The 20,064-nt window shown below is 39.0% G+C and overlaps 1 protein-coding gene across 3 annotated transcripts in view; it reads left to right on the top strand.

The window, feature by feature from the left end:
- atg7 (ATG7 autophagy related 7 homolog (S. cerevisiae)) overlaps nt 1-20,064 on the top strand; it is a 63,746-nt gene that overhangs the window by 27,659 nt on the left and 16,023 nt on the right. For all 3 annotated transcript variants that reach the window (XM_053315160.1, XM_053315159.1, XM_053315158.1), the window contains 2 exons: nt 784-864; nt 6,059-6,181. In XM_053315160.1, coding sequence (XP_053171135.1) covers nt 784-864; nt 6,059-6,181 — 204 coding nt within the window. The remainder of the gene's footprint in view (nt 1-783; nt 865-6,058; nt 6,182-20,064) is intronic.

The raw sequence follows: 20,064 nt of genomic DNA, 5'->3' as shown, positions 1-20,064 counted from the left end.
CAATAATTGGTCACAAATGTTGTATATTTGTCTGTTTCAAAACCAGATAATTATAGTCAGGAAGTCATTTCGTGCTCTGGTCTGTGTGCGTCACCAGAAGACATAATGGGGCAAAGCTTTTATTTAAAACAAAAAATAAAATAAAACAGGAGGATGTGGGTATAACTGAGGAGGAGAGAAGTGATGAAAAGAATATATTGAAGACAATTGGTGTTTCAACATCTGTCGCTAAAAATGTGTCAGTGTGTGCATGTATGTGTGAGCATGTATGTATGTGTGGGTGGGTGGGGGCGAGCCACAATTATGCCTAAGTAATTAGGCATAATTACTTATTACATAAATAGGAGTGAAGGCTCTCAACAGTAAGAGATGCACTGAAAGTATTTCTTTGAAAACTATCTGACACCAGAGGGCGCTCTTAACAAAGTTTTTAAATATGAAAACACAGGAAGTCAAACTGCTTCCAAATTTTTCAAGTGCCAGATTTAATGTTTACTACTTTACTACTGTTATATTTTGTTTTCCATATAAGGAATAAAGGTATAAACACACTTTTTTTCCCTCTCAATTCAGAGAATTTTGGTCCAAATGCTCCCATTTATCCTGCAATACAACAACAAAAAACCCCAGTTGATTTTTATCTTGTTTACCATTTCATCTGTGTGTTTTTCTATGGTTAATAAATAATATACATGTGCTTTTGTACAAGAGTGTTAATGTTTTATTCTTCTCCTCTGTGTCATGCCAGTCAGATTTTGTGACATGTTAACTTCTTTTCCACAGATCCGAGGCTTCCTCTCAAGGTTTGACAACGTCCTGCCTGCCAGTCTGGCCTTTGACAAATGCACAGCCTGCTCACCCATTGTAAGTAACACAAAATTGTAACTTAGTAGTTCAAATAATTTGTTGTCAAAACCAGTTTAGTCACAAGGTGTTGTTTTTGACTATAAACTCAAATTTGCGAGAAAGATTGAAAATTAGATGCAGAGAAGCAGGTTTGGATTCGCTTGTCAGATCAGGATCAGTTACTATGTGATACAGTTGTTTTGAAACACAAAATGCAGCCTTAGCAGAAAAGGGGGGATTCCCATCTCTCCAATTTCCACATTGTTAAGTCAGTCGAGCTCTGTTGAAATGTTGTTCCTTGAGGAATACTGAAGACGCACACACACACACACACACACACACACACACACACACACACGCAGAGAAATGCTGGTAAAACCCATATGGTAGCAATCAGGCAGCAGTTGCTCATTGATGTCAGTGAATGTCGTATGAGTAGAATTAGCTCCCACCACTGCCCCTTGTGTGTGTGTGTGTGTGTGTGTGTGTGTGTGTGTGTGTGTGTGTGTGTGTGTGTGTGTTGTTGACGACGGGTACACATATCCCAAATCAGTCAAGTGGAGTGGGAGAAATTGCCTTTGTGTCTTTTTTTTTTACTGTGTTGTCATTGGTCCACAGCCAACTGGCCAGTTAGCAGCATCCAGTGATGTGATTGGTTCCTGTACATTAGTGTAAGACCAAGGGGAGGAAGAGAACACCATAACTTAAAGAGGGAGAAAGTTTTTTGTTTTTTTTTAAATAGGGAGAGGGAAAGAAAGAGAAGGAAGGGTGGGTAAAGAGAGGAAGTACAGGGCTCAAGAAAGGGTGTTGTGATGAGTGGAGGGCTGGTTCACTCGCTCTCTCTTTTTCTCCTGATCTCAATGCAGTCTTTGTGTCTATAAAGAGGTCATAAAGCCCCAGATCTATCACTTTCATGTGAAGACAGACAGGCAGAGAGAGAGGGAGAAACCAAGAGGCAGAGGAGGAGGGAGGGGGGGGGGGGGGAGGCGAGGGAGCTGGCCGGCTTGTAAGCTAAAAGTTTTAGAGTATGAAGTTCCACCCCATCTTAAAGTGTCATGTTTCAGCCTGTGTGACTGATGAGATTATTTGGTCTGCACACAGGGTTCATATGGTTTGATAGGGATTGGGTGAAGCCTGTGTAGTCAGGAACAATGAACAACATGAGTTGGGGAAAGACGATCCTTTCGCTGCAGCAGGGATAAAGGTTATGTAGTAAAATTGGTGAATATGTTTTGATTCAGTTAATCCCACCCACACATTTTCCCTCTCTGTTTTGCATTTGATTATCTGTCTTTTCTTTTTCCAGCCTCCTCAGATTTCATCTTTTTCTTTAGCCACCATCTCTCCGCTCTTTTGCTCTCCCGTCTTACCTTTTCTCCCTTCCTGTTCTCCCTCCCCCATATCGTTCTTCCCTTTTGTGTGTCCCTCTGTCCATCTATCAGTCCGTTCACTGTAGTGTGTGTGTGTGTTGGTGTGTGTGTGTGTGTGTGTGTGTGTGTGTGTGTGTGTGTGTGTGTGTGTGTGTGTGTGTGTGTGTGTGTGTGTGTGTGTGTGTGTGTGTGTGTGTGTGTGTCTTTGTCTTCACTCTGTGTGTGAGTGAGTGAGTGCATGTCTGTCTGTGTGCCGCAGTCAGCTGTGTGCTGCCAGGTCACTATGGAAACAAAACAATTCAGCCCCTGTCTGGGCTGGAGCAGTTCCTGTAGAGTTGGGGCTTTTTCACTCTGTGTGTGTGTGTGTGTGTGTGTGTGTGTATGTGTGTGTGTGCGCATATGTGTGTGTGTGTGTGTATTTCCTAACTCTTTCTGGGGCTGTGAGCCAATAAAACTACACGCCAGAGAGTAAATCACAGCTGACGTGGCTTTGTCTAAAATGGTGCCAGACACCTCTTACTACAACTACTTGTACTAACACTACCAAATATGCTAGCACTATTAATAGCAAGAACATTTTTTAAATTTGTAATGTAATGCTTTTTTAAAGACACTAAACTGTCCACTAACACAACTCACAGTGTTTTCCAATTAAGATTATCCTTTTAAACTTTTTAAGGGGATATAAAATGCTTTTTAGTGATTTTCTGTCATTTAGATAGTATCACATGTCTATGTTAAACATGGTTAGTTAAAAAAATAAGAAGAAAATGCTACTTAAAGGTTGTTAGTTACCTCTACTTTGCTATCAAACATGTCCACAAATGGCCAACTGTTCCGTAGCTTTTGTTGCAAAGGTTGATCCATGGTGTATTCGTGCTCTCTTCTCATATTCTGGATCATATTTGGGCCCAAACATGTACAGATGTATTTAAGAAATTTACATTTTGAGTAAAAAAATGATAATTAGGATTCACAAGATATTTTGATAAGCATTCTGTGCATTTTCTAACATTTTCCAGACCAAACAATAATCAATTAATCACAAAATAATAGGCATAGTATTCTATTATTACTCTTTTACAATCATAGTTGCACAAAATGAGTAATTTAAATGCTCAACCCTGTTCTGTTCAAAATGGTGACAGATATTTTTAACTTTTTTCTGACATTTTATTGACTAAATGATTATTGCTTTTTCATTTTTTTCTTATCACTTGTTATCCGTAAGGAATGTTTTATATCTTTTCATAAATAATTTTATTTCAGGAATCACTCAATAATTAAAAAAGCTCAGATTGCCCTGTATTGTATTATAAGTGATTTTACATGTACTGTATACTAGTAGTTATTTTTAGGTTCAATTACTGCAAATGTCATCTCATTTTAGAATAATACTCTAGATTTGAATACTTATATATTTTTACTTATACAGCAACAAACAAACACAAACTTTATGAGCTTTGCTTCTTGTGTGGTGTGCCGCTTCTCTGAAATACCAGCAGGGCTGAGTGGTTATTAAATGAGTCAGAATGGAGTTTGTGTGTTTTCAAGCCAAAGTGTCTAAGCTGACATGGAGACTATATATGTTGAAAAGAAGCCACTGACTCACTAGGAACTATTTACTCATAGTTCTTGGTGTGCAGTAAGTGTCGGATCATAGCACAATCACTGAAGTGGAACCTTAAAACATTTTATTAATTAGTTCTGCATCAGTCAGAAATGAAACCATTCACCTCTTGTTTACTGAAATCTCCCCTTACATCATTACTATTACAAATAATACAGTTTTAATTCATACTCAAACAGTTACTACATGATGTGGGTTTTTTATAATACATTACATACGTTACAGTTTTATTCTGTGTGACTTTAAGCCCATCTACTGTATACTTTGAAAAACAGTCCATCCACTTTAATGTATAAATTTACCACTGAAGATAAAGGTCGTCTGAGCCAGCGGGACCACCCCCAATTTATGTTGAATATCTTTGAGAATGCTACACACATGCGCACACACATGCGCACACACACCACACATACGTATACACTCACAAACAAAACACATACATCATAGTACTAGTAGGATACTTTCAATTACACAACTTCAAAAAAAACCCAAAACATCACAACTGTTATTAAGTTAGAGGTTAGAACTTTATGTGGCATGAGGAAGGAAGCTATTGGACAAGTGATTATGTACATGTGTGCATCACATATTTGTGTATACACTGTACATATAGTGTGTGTAGTGAACCATCTAATCCAGATGTTGATGACTCTGAATTAGTAGCTTGACTTAATGATTTCTGTCAACAGCTTGTTATCCAGACTAAAACCAGTCTTGAATCTCATAAAGTTTAGTAATCATGCTTTTGACCTTATTGCAAAAGCATGATGTACATACATTTTTTGAAGCTTTTTCTTCCAAATGGTGCCATAGCACTGGGTAGAACTTCTATATGTCATTGATCATGGACTTGTTTACTCTTGACATGGATACAGTTAACGCAAGTGTGTGTTGTGTGGCAGCTATATTTCAACAAAGAGAGTTTTAGCCGTTGGCGTCTCATGTAACGGATCCCATGGATGGAAGTAGAGAATCAAAAGAAATAAAAGAGATGTAAGGAAAGAAAAGAGAAGTTGAAAAGGTGAATGAGGGACACGTCAGTGTGTATTGTGTGTGGTGTGTCTTGCCCCAAGACTAGACGCCAGGTCAGTCTGCGAACATGCACACACACACACACACTCTCACACACACACACACACACACACACACACACACACACACACACACACACACACACATAGTAATGGACACAGAGTGTGTTGATGTCTGGGGCAGAGGTAACCCTACACCTGCAGAGGAGGGTCTGTGGGCATCAATGAAAGGTTCAGCCAAGCTTAGGGAGGTAGTCAATAGGACAGAGGGTGTGTGTGTGTTTTGGAAAGAAGGTGTGGGTATTTGAAGTCAGTACTGGTAGGAGATCAAGGAAAACATCAAGCGTGTTTGCAGAAGTGCTGAGTTATTACAGAGGTTGTGCTCAAGCACCAGAGCAGCAAAGGTGTATATTTTGTTTTACCTTGTAAAAGATTATCATTGTTATTATTCACTTTTAGAGAATGTTGTCCTTGTGCCACCTCATAAAGTGACTTCTAAAATTGTAATTCATTAACATGGTTCACCCCTCAACTCCAAGTGTACAGGTCAGATTAAATAGTGGCTTTAACCAGGCATGTTATGTTTGGTGAGAAAAAAAACTTTCAGAAATGTCTACAGGTACAATTGTGACTTAAATTTTGCTCTTTCATTTGAGCAAATGAAAAGAGTTCAGGGCATTTTCTCTTTCAGATTACTTAAGAAGAATTTGTCAGGAACAGAAAGGAAATATTTCTCATCTTTTAAGCATCCCCCATGTCAGGACCTCCATGAACACATTCTGTAGGTTCCAAATTAAGAGAAAAGGGAAGTCTATGTTGTAGACCCTTTTGATTTGGGGGGGTGTAATATACAATATGATACTCAGTATGCACATTAGACCAATACGAAGACATGATGTTCTATAGTGTTGATCTTTCGGTGAGAATCGATGTGTTATGGCGCGCAGGTGGTCGAGTGGTTAGCCATATACGCAGCCGAACCCGGTTCGAATCCCGATCGGAGGTCCTTTGCTGCATGTCACACCCCCCCTCTCTCTCCCATATTTCCTGTCAGTCTACTGCTAAATAAAGGCGTCTATGCCAACAAAATCTTAAAAAAATAAAAGAATCAATGGGTTATGCATGACCTTTTCTGTTAAATCTTCTGGAATTGTTTTTTGTTCTCCTTGTTTGTTGTCCAGGTCCTGGACCACTATGAGAGGGAAGGTTTCCAGTTCCTGTCCAAGGTTTTTAATTCTTCCCACTCCTTCCTGGAAGACCTGACAGGGCTAACGTTGTTGCACCAGGAGACGCAGGCCGCAGAGGTAAGTCTGACACTACACACCTAAAATAATAAAACCACACTATTTACCTGAGTGTGTGTGTTTATTTTTCTCTCAAGCCAGTTTGTTGAGAGATTTATGATAATCTATTTTGCAAATTAAAATATTTGATGGCCAGTTTTTGGTGTCTCCGTGCAACTCGCCCATAATAGCATAACTAGGGCCTCTTCCTGGAACCATCCCTAGGAGGGCTGCATGCAGATGCCCAATAAAATAACATGGTGTTTCTGTTATGTGGACCAACCACCTGTATAGTTATGAGAAGAGGTCTGGTGCTTTGCAAATTTGGTGGCCAGAAGGTTATTGGTGCCTGCTGTAATAGCAACTCAGGAACTTGCTGGAGGACACCAATGGTGAAGGAAGGGTCAAGCTGAGAACGAAAGGCCTTGATTAGTCCTAGTAACTCCTGAATTGATAGACAAGAGGCCCAAAATACAATTAAGTATATTCAACTCAGGTGTTGGAGCAAGGGTAATGACTTTTTAAGGGCTTACCTTGACCGTCAGAGCATCCGGGCTGCTTTCAAGAAGTTAGGAGAACTGTTAACCTTGAATGGGGACATTTTCTGATAGTGAAAGAAACATTTTGAGCAACTTCTGAACCTGAATAAAATAAACTTAGTGAAACACACACAAAGAGTACCCTTAAAGAAGCACTGCAGTGGCAAGAAGTTGATCAAATTCTCTTTGAGGTACTGAATATTCTGGATGTATTTAGATATTATTGGTCTTGGTTCCAAATTGCAAAAAAAAAAAAAAAAGAGGGAGCAGAGGGTGTACACCAGTGGTGGTACTGCTGTCACAACAGGATGCTTATGTGCCAGAGGAGAGGATATGGCTGATTTTGTAAGATTCAAAATGAACAATGCAGGTGCCATCCTGGCTGTTCAATGGATACACTCTTCACTGTTACAAGGTTACTAGAGGGGTCATCAGAGTTTTCCTATCTAGTCTACATTTATCGTATGGAAGTGTTGGAAATATGGAATCCCTGGGGCCATAACTGCGATGCATCCGTTCACTGTAAAACCATAGTGATTTCCTATACTCAGCATTAATTCAAACACATTCTCAGTTGGTATTGGACTTCAGTGAGGTTGAGAGGGAGCTGATCCTGAATGCGAAGCCTTCAGTTTACCTGTCAGTTCATGTGTCAATCCTCATCTATGACTATGACTTCCAGATAATTACTAAAAGAATAGGTACAAGTTGAAAAGAATTGTCCTGACACTGTGTTTGGGCATACTCTCCTGGTAGGATCTTTAATTAGAATCACTGTACCTCCACATTGAAAGGAACCACTTAAGGGGATTTGAGCACCTCATTCAGATGTCTATTTGATACTAGCCACATCACATTAAAGGGTTTCAGTATTCCACCATGCCTGGTAATGCCTCATGAAAAGTTCACCATTGGACACCTGAGGCGAAGGAGCTCTTAGCAATAGCTGAACCCATCACCTGGACACAAAAAAGAGGCAGTAAATGGATGGTGAGAAAAGAGCTGGTCCCTTATGAGCTGAGAAAATGTATGACCCAGTAAAATCCATACAGAAGTTTTCATGCAATTTTAAAGCAGCTTTAGAAACAAAGACTTTTTATAAGAATTGAATTTGAAGGATTTCTAAAAATTTCAAAGCAGTTTTAATTCAAAGGCGGAGATATTTTTTCTTCTGTAACCTTCTTTTAATTGTCCTGCTGCTATGGCAACACAAAGTTGATGTTCATGGAACAATGAGTGGAATAAAGTTCCAACAAACATTCAGAATACTTGGTGGTGGAATATGGGTGGTTTTCCTTAAGACTCCCCTCTGACATGAGACAGAGGGAGTGGAAGGAGAGACAGAAAATGAGTGTGTGGGTGGTGGGGGTTGGGTCTGGTCCTGCCGAGCTGTGGGAAAATCCCACGTACTTTCTCCCCAACTCCTACCCATAACACACAGATGGAGGAGGGGAGAGGAACAGAGGGATAAAAGGAGTTTAGATAAGAGAAAATGTAGAGGGAGAAAGAAAGAGGAGAAAAAAGAGAAAAAGATTACTAGAGAGAAAGTTGTAAGCAAGAGAAAAAAGTAGAAGCCAGTGAAGAAGAAAATAATTTCATTGCTCTTGATCTCTTTCTCCCTCTCTTGGGTCTCCTTTTTTTAACTCTCGCTCTCGCTCTCTCAGTCTCAGTCTCTCATCTCCCTCTCCTGCTATCAATCTTTACCTTAGTCCCTATCGTTCCTTCCATCTCTAGTGCGTGTTCCTTCCCTCTCCTCCTTCTCCAACCGCTCCTCCCCCTCTCTTCAATCAGAAGATGGAGAGATTGTTTTGATTGTTCAGCCCACCAGCGCCAGAAGTCTTAGCGCCTGTTTCCTGTACACAGATTAGCTAGTCTGAAAACTACTGCACTTGGAGGACGTCCCTTCAAGTTTTTTGTTTTTTTTATTTCCTCCAATTCCAGGAAGGGACAGAAATTCTTCTCTCGTTCGTGAAAGCATATCATTACTTATTTCATGCGGGAACCCACTAGAAATAGGCCTGTGGCTCGTTTCGGGTCCTGACCCATATTTTAAGAAGCACTGGCCTGAAATAATGATCATTTTGAATGTAAAAAAAAATGGTGTTTTAAAGGATCCTCATTAGATCCATTTTTTATGAGTCATCATTGGATGATTGTCACTTCCAGTGGCTAATTCAATTACTACTACTTAAAAGATTTGAGTTTAACTGAATCATGTAAAGAAGTATTCAGACCCTTCTGTCATCAGTAACAATATTTGCCTTTTTTTTAATTTTAGACAACTACAGGTCTCTAATTTCTAAACAGTGTCAGCCTAGTGACTGATTAGAATTACAATGACATTGGTCATATATGAGAAAATGTTTGGATGGATTACACTTGGCTTAAATGACTAATAACCTGTTATATTTACAATGTTCTCTTCTTGCCCCGGTACTGGCTTCATTACAGGCCGTGTGTATTTTTGTGTGTGCATGTGCGTGTAAGTAACTTCTAAACTATAATCTACGTCACCAGATAGGAGTAATATGTACTTATGGCCTATTTTGGGCGAGTTGGTAACTGGAGAACTACTTTTTATGCGGTCACCACAGGGTTTTGGGGGAGTTCAAGTTCGGTTACAGTTTAGACAGACTGAAAGTTCTCTGTGTGTGTCTTTGTGTGTGTGTGTGTGTGGGAATATGAGTGTGAGTGTGCACAAATCGGTGTGAATGGCTTCTTTGTAAGATCAGCCCTCTTGAGATTATAGTTGGAGCATGGCAGGGTGGAAAACGTACTATGAATCTGGCATCTGGCAAATTAGTTACATGTATTTGAAAACATGTTGAACATTTTTTTTAGCATGCAGCATGTTGTAGCTTTGCCCGGTTGAGACCATTCAAGTTTGTAATTTAAAAAATTCAAACACAGCAAAACATTTCCAAATATTTTGACCCAATCAGTACTTTTTTTTCTTATTATTATTTCTTCTTTTTTTTCATTTCACCCATCTTTTTTCCATTTTAGTATGGCTTGTTTCTCTATGCTGTACTTCTTGTAACCATTACCTACAATGTAAAACCATAGCACACAAAGAGCTTGTCAGATCATCTAACAGTGTCCTTTTGGGCCGCAAATTCTAAAACTTGACAGTAAAGGTGTGAATGTAGGCAGGGTTTGAACGTTTTTCTGAAGGTCTCTTCTTCATTTTCACTTTGTAAAATGGAATGCAACCATGAATACCTTTTGGAGTAGAGGCTGTACGAATATGTGTGTGCTGTTATCCCCATTTGTTCTATTAATCATTCAAGACTGCAGTGCAATTCATCAAATTAGAGACAGATTTGTGAGGCAGTGTGATACGACTGAGAGGAGTGTCTGACAGCAGGTTTTTCAACCTACTTCAGGGTCATTCACACTTGGTATAAACACTTTTGCCATGAGACATTTTTTGCATGGATCAAGTGTAAGTTTATTTGAAGAACACTAAGGCCTGTAGACTGCCTTGTCTGATGCATGTTTTCATCACCCACTTCACATCAGGGTAGTTAACCAACAATAAACAAAAATACCATCCTTCATAGAAATACAGTACCTTTTACCTAAAGTGGAGTAGTGTCCAACATGTGTCCCACCAACCTAGGTTTAGAGGAAGGTGAGCCAGTGCAGACTATGTATGTTGTTGACCCATTCAGGTCAACCCTTAATGTGGATATAACATATGTAAACTGTGTTGTTTAGAAAGGGGTATATGACCTGAGCTAAGTCTCAGTGTTTCAACAAATATTGATCCAGGTAACTGTGTCACAGTGCAGATTCGTGTTAGCATATCAGAACAGGGTCATTTGTTGCTGGATGATTGGCCTTCCTGAATGTAGCCTCACTGTAGGGTTGGGTCAGACAAATCAACACTCAAAAACACAAAGGAGTGTCTGTACAGGATGCTGTACCTCTCCTCTGACGCCCACCTTACTGTCTTTGGTGTGGCAGATTAAGTTATATGAACTGCTGCATACATCCATCTGTACAGGGACATACATCAGTCTAATCCTTATAATGTAAAAGGGCGGAGGACGATGGAGATGGATATTCTCCACAAAATCTAGGTACTACCTTATCATAAAACAGAAGGACCATAATTTTATGAAACATACACATTATGTTGTGGTACCTCTGTCTAGTGAAGTGATTTAAGGAATCATACAGTAATTATAGTGAGGGAAATATTACAATACAATTTGTTACTGTTTCTATTTTGCGGCTGTGCGGTCACGCAGCTTAAATTGCAAAAAATATATCAGGTTTTGCACTGTTGTAGGAATAAAACGTTTGTCAAAATCCAGCTGTTAGATCTCAAGAAATGCTACAGAAAATACATCACCACTTGGATTAAATTGTTTAAACATCAGCTAAATGAAACAGAAAATTATGTGTGTATCGTGTGAATTTCTAGAGCTATTGTACTCATTTCAACACATGATACCAGAGGAAGCCCTTGATCTGATTTGTCATTCTTTATATGTTCCTATCGTCATTTTCAGTAAGCAATGCTGCATGCTTCCGTGTATGTGTGTCCCCATCCATTAATCTGTTCGCATGTCTGTGAATACCCCAAACAGAGGATGTGTGACACTCACAGTACAAAGGGTCTTTTTGCAGAGTTCATGCTCCACTCCCTTCCCACCTACCACAACTGGCAGTGCCAGTAAGTCACAAGATAGAGATGGCTGCGTTGAACTTCTGAGAAGAATGTGTCACTTGTCACACTTTACTCATTTTTTTGGTTTGATCTTGTGACATGAATTCATTATAGTCTCATTTGAATACAGTGGCTCTTACAAATGATTGAAAATGGGTTTAAACTCAACTATTTTTATTTCTTTTTAATCATTTAGGATTTTTCAAAAACTTCAACAAAGTTTGTCTAAAAGGATTTAGCACTGAACTGGATAACACTGGTAGGTTTATATTGTTTGTTACACCCTCTAGAGGGTGTAACCTGCGTTTGTGTAAAATCATCTTCTCACGGTCTGTATTTTGAAATGAAATCATTGTAAAATTACCTCAGCACACTCCCAGGACTGGAGCCATCAATTTAGGAGCCCGTTGTTTTTTAGCTGATACTCTAGATATCCAGGGTGACGCATCATCCATGTGGAGTTCTGTGTCTTGTTCAGGAACAGTTCAACAAGACACATTTACAGTTGGGAGTGTTGAAGTCATGATAATTTAGTTTCAGGGTGGTCTCTCTGCCAATTACTAGCCAATTGTTTTTGGTTCCATATAAGTTTAAACCATACTTGACTTCCAAATAACAGTTTTAAGACATTTTAAGCTTCGTCTTCATAAAAATCCCACAGTAGGTCTTGCCACCTTCCTCTTTTGGCTTGTTTCCATTACATAGAGGCACTGTTCAGTAAAACATACACACCTGTGTCTCTCCAGATGTGTGTATTTGATTGTCTGTGCGCCATGACATGCTAGTAATCATCACCTTGAGTCATACGAATGCCCCAGAGGAGCAGAGGTTGCCTAACCACCAGTACTCGGTCCTGCTCTGGGCTGTGCTTCTCTACGTAAAACAGTGTGCTGCTGACGATAACGTTGATTTAGTTATGTTGGCCCATCACCTAGTAGCTTGGAAAACATACAAGTACAAGCATGAATACACACACACACACACACACACACACACACACACACACAGCAACACACAGTATCACAAACTCTCTCCAGTCACATGCCCTTTTCTTCCTTTCTCCCTCTCTTTCTCTCCCCCACAAACACTTACATACACACACACACACACACACACACACACACATTCTGTGAGCGTCAGAGGGCCCCATGTATGTCAGAGCTTTATCCAAACACAGCTACGGTTGCTACATGCTACAATTATTACCAGATGGACTCAGGGAAAACATATTAGCTCTGCTTTTTCATTAGCACAGTGCACACCCTCCCGTGAGACAGACGTGGAGACAAAGCAAGAGAGAACATGGGCAGAAAAAGAGGAAGAGATTTCAAAAAAGTTGACTTCATTTCAAATTTCAAATTGAGCACAATTATGTATTTATCTCTGAATTGTTGTTTAGTTGCATTTCCATTTCCAGTCCATATTAAGGTCCTCTGAAAAGAAAAATGGTGTTGCTACGTTGTCAAAACATGTGTCTGTTTGTATCAAAGTCCCACCCTTTTCTTCTAATTTTTCTAAAATCTTACACTTGTGGGAATATAAAGACATTCTGTCCAATGAATGTGATCAAACCAACACGCGCCACCAAACTTACTTTCATCTTAAGTTAACTACAACCAGCAGTGATTTGGGTCAGAAGTAGATTTGGAAAGGGTTAGTTTATTAATTGATTTGCCTATTCATAACAAGATATTTGTACAACTAAAATGTCATTTATATCACAAATGCACAACATTTGCTGGTTCATTCTTATAAAATGTATGCATTTTGTTCTTTTCTCTGTCTTCATTTTGTAACTTTGCCAACATAATCATCAGCTCTCTGTACTGATACTAGGGCTGCCCCAGCCAAAGGTTTTCCTGATCAACTTGTTGTTAGTTCAAGCCATTAAGCCTGGTATACACTGTGTGATTTTGGGCTGTCCCAGATGACCAGCATGAAGGAAAAGTGGTGATATCTTTGGTCATAGCTCCAAAACAGTGGTCCAATGTCCCAAATATTTAATATAGATATAGAAATGCAACATGAAATGACACACTGATCAACGTGACATTGATGCTAAATCCAATGATGGAGGTAAAACAGCCTGGATGGAATGTTGAGTTGTGGCAGCAGAAACCTTATTTGTATGTTTGTCCTCCAGCTATTCTCATGACCGCACCAAGAAACACTAAGCATGTATTCTTGCTTAGCTATATTATTTACCACTATACGGTGCAGATGGATGACACACACCAATGATGTCTTACTTTATGATGACTTGCATAGTAGACTGTTTACGAGATTCCTTTTATTGTAGATGATTATCTGCAAAATGTCTGAAAACAAAATGTGGAAAACAGATACCCTTTAGACGTTATCCAAAGTCCAGCATATATTTATAGATATTCAGTTTATTTATCATGTACAGTACCTGTCAAAAGTTTGGACACACTTTTACTTTCCCTTGGATGAGAAAGTGTGTCCAAACCTTTCACTGTTTCTGTATGACACAGTAAACCAAAAAAATCCAAAAAGCTTCAATCAGCTATTTTTTTTGGCATTTTTGCTTGAAAAATTAGTAAGATGATATTTTATTGTAAAGTTAGTTGCCAATTAATTTTCTATTTATTGAACCATAGTTCTAATCAAATAAAACTTAATCATGTTTGTGTCAGTAACATGTGCTGGCCCAAAAGCTTGTTCCAAGTATGGCAAACCACAGAAGAAGTTGCAACCTTAAAGCTGTTTCTTGTGGCATTATAATTAATTTATGTGTGTTAGAGTTGTGGGATGAGAATGAGGTTTTATATTCAGTTTAACACACATTCAGTGGCAGCTTTCATGTTTAGTTTCTTGGAAAGAATTGTGTGACTTGGTAATAATTGTAGGAAAAGTTCTGAGACTGTTATTTTAGTTAGGTTTTGTTAGTTTATAAGCAGTTGTTAATTTTTTGTGGGAATTTCCTAAGAGAACTGCTTCATATAAACCCAAGTATATATTCATTCATTAGTTATTTATCGTTGGAGACTTTTTTCATCATTAATGGTCAAGAATCCTCCTGAATTCTTCAAGGTAAGGTAGCAATTAGTTTGTTATCAGGAAATACCATTTGTACACCATCTCAATTGTACCTATAGGTCGTACCAAATGATTTAGTACTTCCAAGGAATCTTCCACATTAACTATTAGGATGAAATTTGGACATTACCGACCTGTAAAATACCTAACATCAACATTTACCTGCTTCCTTTCACATTTTTTTTCCCTAGTTCTGTATTTCGACATATTAATGACAAAAGTAATGTGCACATACACACTCACACACCACTGTGATGTGTGATCGTGTATCACTGGTACTTAGCACATATGTATTTATGCACCGTATGTATGCCAGCTATGCTTACTTGTCTTCTATTGCACTGCTAATTATAAATGCTCTACTTGCAGGTATGCATGTCAGCTATGTGCAGACAAATCACACCTCCTATCCATCCTTTCTTTACATAGTTTATCCTTCTGGTTCTCCTTCCCTCTAACACACATTCAGTACTATACATAATTAGTCTCCCTAGTTCCCTACAGGCTAAATTCAGAAACTTTGTGTCAGTCAGTGGGCTGACTTTTAACCCTGCATGCTAACCTTTTTAACCCTGTTCTTAGTGGTTGAAGGTTATTGTCCCGTGTGGATGCATGTGTATTTGTAATTGCAGATTCTTTGTTATATTTGTACATGACTCTATATTTTCCAACCGTCCAGTTTCTCGGGTCTCCTGATTCAAACTAACCTCTCATGGTGTCAATTATTCTGCATTAATGTTTTTAAAGAGAAATATGCTTTGAAAAACCCTTGAATTTGGAACTTCACAGGTTGGCATGCATATGTGACTCTGGATGCATTAAACAGAGTATAATGGCAGCTGTAGTAGATAATATATTTTTAATTCCTCTTCTTTGCCTTCTGTATCTTTTCATGCCTCCTTTTCAGCTTTTTTTTTAGTGCATTTTTTATAATGACCCTTTATGCAGCCCCTCAGTTTAGCCTCTGTCTGAAGCAGGCCGTTGTAGCTCCTGTCTTTTTAAGGTGCCCCTCTTGATGAGCCCACTCTGTTGTGCCCAGGTCTTGGAAGCTGAACTTTGCCAGGCTTCTGGTGGTTCAGGAGGCTACGTTAACAAATCAAGCAATAAACTATAGTAGTAGGATATCAGTATTTTCTCGCTCTTGAAATTTCAACTTTGTACATGTTCAAGCCCAAATCCAATCCGAAATATGAGAGTGGACAATGTAAACAACACAGAAAAACCTTAGCAACAACCTTAGCAACCAAGGCTATGGAAAGGGTGGCTGTTAATGTGTGACATGCTGGCAGCTTGTGGTCAGGGCAGAAAAATACATTGCAAACAAAACGTTCAGGCCAGGTTGAAGCCTTGGCTTTTGACTTACAGTACAGGGAGCTTCTCTACATACATCCGCCTCAAGTTTTGGAAACATCATAACAGCATATAAATAACAGAAAACCACAAAAAACATAATATTTCCTTTTTAAAGCCTGTTCTGGTACTGATGCCAGAGTGACAAACACAAGCAAACAGAGAGTAAACTATGAATAAAAGAAATTGGACAAACATGGCAAAGAAGATGAAAACCAATAAAATAATGTTTGGTAATGTCTTGGGCATAGTCTACAGCTATTACAGTATATAACAAGTTAAGCTTAAATCATTTTATGCTAAAAACATCCAAGCAGAGTTCAGAGTCATCATTTCACATAGACAAAATAAACATAGATCATGGAGATATGCAATTAATTAAACAGAGACTGCATATTGAATACCATATTCTTTGAAATATAGGTCAAATGCATCAGATTTTCTCAATTTTGTCACCATGTTTTAAAATACTACTGAGTGCCAGTTGCTTCTGGACAACAGAGGAAAAAAAGTAATCCGTTAAATAACAAACATTCTGTGTCAGGGCTCAGGTCAGGTGGGGGCCATGTCATCATTCCTCTAAATCCCACTCCCGCCCCCCTTCCTGTTTCTGTCACTGAGGTAACATGACTCTCAGAGCGAGCATACCCCCTCACTGTTTCCTATATCTTAAGCAAAATACCAGTCAAATACAGCACATATTATATAGATACAGAAATAAACTCATTTTAATATCTGATCAGGGATGTACTCAGTTCTTTTGTCTCATTTTGTCGCCACAAATAAGCACAATTCATTTTCCAACTCTGATTTTGCCCAAGCTTTTGACTCAATACTGTACATGGTATTGTTTTAACTATGTTATAATCATATTTCTGTCTCTGTTTTGCCTTTTTAGATGTTTAGTTTTTATTTTCATATGGTAGAGAGATAGATGAGATTAACAAGATGAAGAAGATTGTATAAAGAATAGCAGGTGATAAGATCAGGTCTGCTTTGGCGCGCACATTACTCCATCCAGCGAGGATACTACTTTGGTGGGCTGTATATTAATAATACACTCATACACAGGGTTGGTGCCGGTGAGGAGGTCTAGGTGGGGGGCAGAGGGGACGCACAGCACCCAGGACAGCTGTCCCCCTTCTTGAGCCCAAAGGGGCCCATACAGAATTACCAATCATCAATCATAGGGGAGTTATTTTCATTCGTCATAAATAGGACCCTTAAAGCCATCTTTTCCCTCACTACATGGGAAAACTTACAGAGGCCCCGATCCTATACATGGCTTCTCCTCCCCGGCGCCAGTCAGTCCAGAGTAGTGCCTTCTTCTGTCGTGGCAGCTGGCTGTACGCACAGCTAGACAGATGACTGGGTTGTGACAGACTGAGTAGTAGTCTAGTCATTCCCATTTAGCTCCTACTCTTCTTCTTCTTCGGTAGCTTTTAACGGCTATTTCTGTATCCGCTCTGTGTCAGCGTTGCACTTTTAGGATTCACTTTCACTTCCGAAAGCTCTAACACCCACTCAGTCACCCAACACACCCTCCTTTTGTTCAGCACCAGAAACGTGTCACATAAAGTGTTCAGCTTTAAATGAAAATACATTATTTTTTATAGACATTATAGCCCGACTGATACTGGGTTAAACAGCAATCTTGATACAGATCCCTTAGAGATGTTTTTTCAAAGAATTATGAACAAGCTATACACTAAGTGGGGCAAGCTATGTAATTATTGATGATGCTGTTTTTAATTTACTTTAAACATAGTTTAACATTAATGTACTTTAGTGTCTTACTTACTATATTTATATCCATTAGTACCAATATACAGTATCTGCAATGAGCTAAAATTGGACCACACATTGACCGAGCTGATGTATCAGTGACGTTGCATCGCATTCCAGCAAATAATCTCTAACTTTTCAACTTATTAGATCTCTCGCATGTGTTTTGTTATTGTGCCAACACGCTCATCTCATTGAAATGAAGAGGATTGAAAATTGAGCGGATTGCATCATTTCCTGTAATGGTAAGGTCTGTGTGAACATGTGAATCACATTGTTTACTAAGACTTAATGTGTCCCATTTGAAGACCAAATAATACACAACACTTCTGTCCTCTTTATCACTAAAACTGGTATTAAACCATCATTACACACAGGATGGAATTTAATCTTTCATGTTTTTTTTGTTTTTATTTTGGTAAAAATTCACATATTGAAATGAACAGATCCTCAAAAGAACATACTCTGGGGCTGTAAAGGAAAACAATAAGTCTCACCACTGCTGGGAATTTTCAAGATAGTTTGAAGAAGTTTCCAGATGTTGATGCTGGATTTGAAGGATGTTTATTGTGCTGGCCACCTGTATCCCTCTGTATACTGTTGGGGAGTTGATAAATCATTGAACTGAAACCTCAGGAAGTGAATGTTTTGAGTGTGTGAAAGACGTATTGTAGCCTGTTAACGTTCTATTGTTTAATGCACTCTGCTGTAAGTGTGCATGATGCATCAGCAGAGCACAGAGCAATTAATAAATGATGTCCCAGAACTCCACTCAGTGCTCTACGCATTAAGTAACAGAATAGTAGCCCACTCACAATCATCACAACTTAAAATAGCTTTCCATTTAATAATGCTAAAATTATTTTCAAACATAATTTGGTAAGCTTGAATATGACTTATGTTTATATAAGAATGTCAAGCTTCTGTTTGTGCACAGAAACGTCCAACAATTTAGTTGAAGTATTTTCATGAATCCTATCTGAGTGCAAAACTGTTTGTCCCTGTGTTCCTGGTTTGGCCAGTCTTTGATAAAGAAATACTCTCCAGCTGCATCAAAGACAGAGATAAGAGCTGTGTATGTGTGTGTGTGTGTGTGTGTGTGTGTGTGTGTGTGTGTGTGTGTGTGTGTGAAAATATATACATATATTCTGGCTTGCATTACTGGTCACAGGTAATCTGCCCTTGAGATGTGGCCTTAAAGAGAACGAATGCACACACAGACACACACATCTGGCCACAATGCCAGTTCTTATCTTTTTTTTCCCGATGCTGTTCTGCCCAGCACATGGAAGACAGTGATAGCATCGAGCCTCGGGTTCAGATAATTTATAAAACCAGAAAATTAACCTTTGCAACCCCCCCCCAACACACACACACACACACACACACACACACACACACACACACACACACAACATGTATGTGTGTATGTGTATGTATTTATGCGAGTTTACATAGTGTTTATACACCATGCGTGTGCGTGCAAGTGTGTGTCCCCATTTCTCTGATTAACTTGCACACACACACACACATCTTTGACTGCCATCATTTCCTCTGACCTAATTTCCCTTGAACACAAAAGGACTTTAATGAAGTGCTTAAAATGTGTTTAAAAAAAGAAAACAAAAAATCAAAATCGGCAGGTCATCCTTTACTGAAGTATTTAAGCCATAAAAAAATGAACAAAAACATTGTTATCATTCACTATTCTGAAACATCTGTGTGTAGTTTATTAAGCCTTCAACCACCAGTGACCAGTTAACACTCCAAAAGCTCATGAATGCAAGTGTTGACGATCAAGGATTGCTTTTGACTTTGTTAAATGATTACTCACATTTACTTAAGTGTTAAAATGTAAAAATGTGAGTTCTTTGTAAAGAGGATGTTGTCATTGATTGATTAGCACAGTGAGCAGGTCTTTGTAATGAAAGACTGTGACTGTCTGGTGTTCTTAGCATCAGATCAAAAGATAGCCTCATCTGTGGTTTGCAAGGCACTTTGCTCGTGTGTGTGTGTGTGTGTGTGTGTGTGTGTGTGTGTGTGTGTGTGTGTGTGTTCAGGCTTGTTGTTTCATAAAGATTGGGTAGTTCATCAGCCCTCAGTCTCTTTAAGAACTGAGGTTCTTTAAAACAACACACTGAAAGAAAGAAGAAGAAAGAGAGACTGATTACATGATGTGTGTGTCTGTACGTGTATGTGGATGACTGTCTACATGTGTGTGTGTTTGTGCGTGTGCCCATGGGGCTCCACTAGTGTTTGATTGCTCCTCTGACCACACGTAAGTTGGCTTTGACTCACACTTCTAATTAAACCGAGGGCAGGTCTCAACTGGCAGCACACACACATACACACCGCCTCTGAAGTTGATCTGTTATTGCCATTTGGTTAGTTGCATGCTCAAAACACTTCATTAGATTTTATACTGGTTGCAAACACGCACACACTAATGTCACAGCAGAGGCAATGGTGGCTGAAGAAAATAGAGGCTTCAA

The sequence above is a fragment of the Scomber japonicus genome, chromosome 3, assembly GCF_027409825.1.
Source record: "Scomber japonicus isolate fScoJap1 chromosome 3, fScoJap1.pri, whole genome shotgun sequence".
In the NCBI taxonomy this organism is placed as follows: Eukaryota; Metazoa; Chordata; class Actinopteri; order Scombriformes; family Scombridae; genus Scomber; species Scomber japonicus.
Note: the sequence above shows the minus strand (reverse complement) of the source record. Positions and strands in the feature narration are given on the sequence as shown.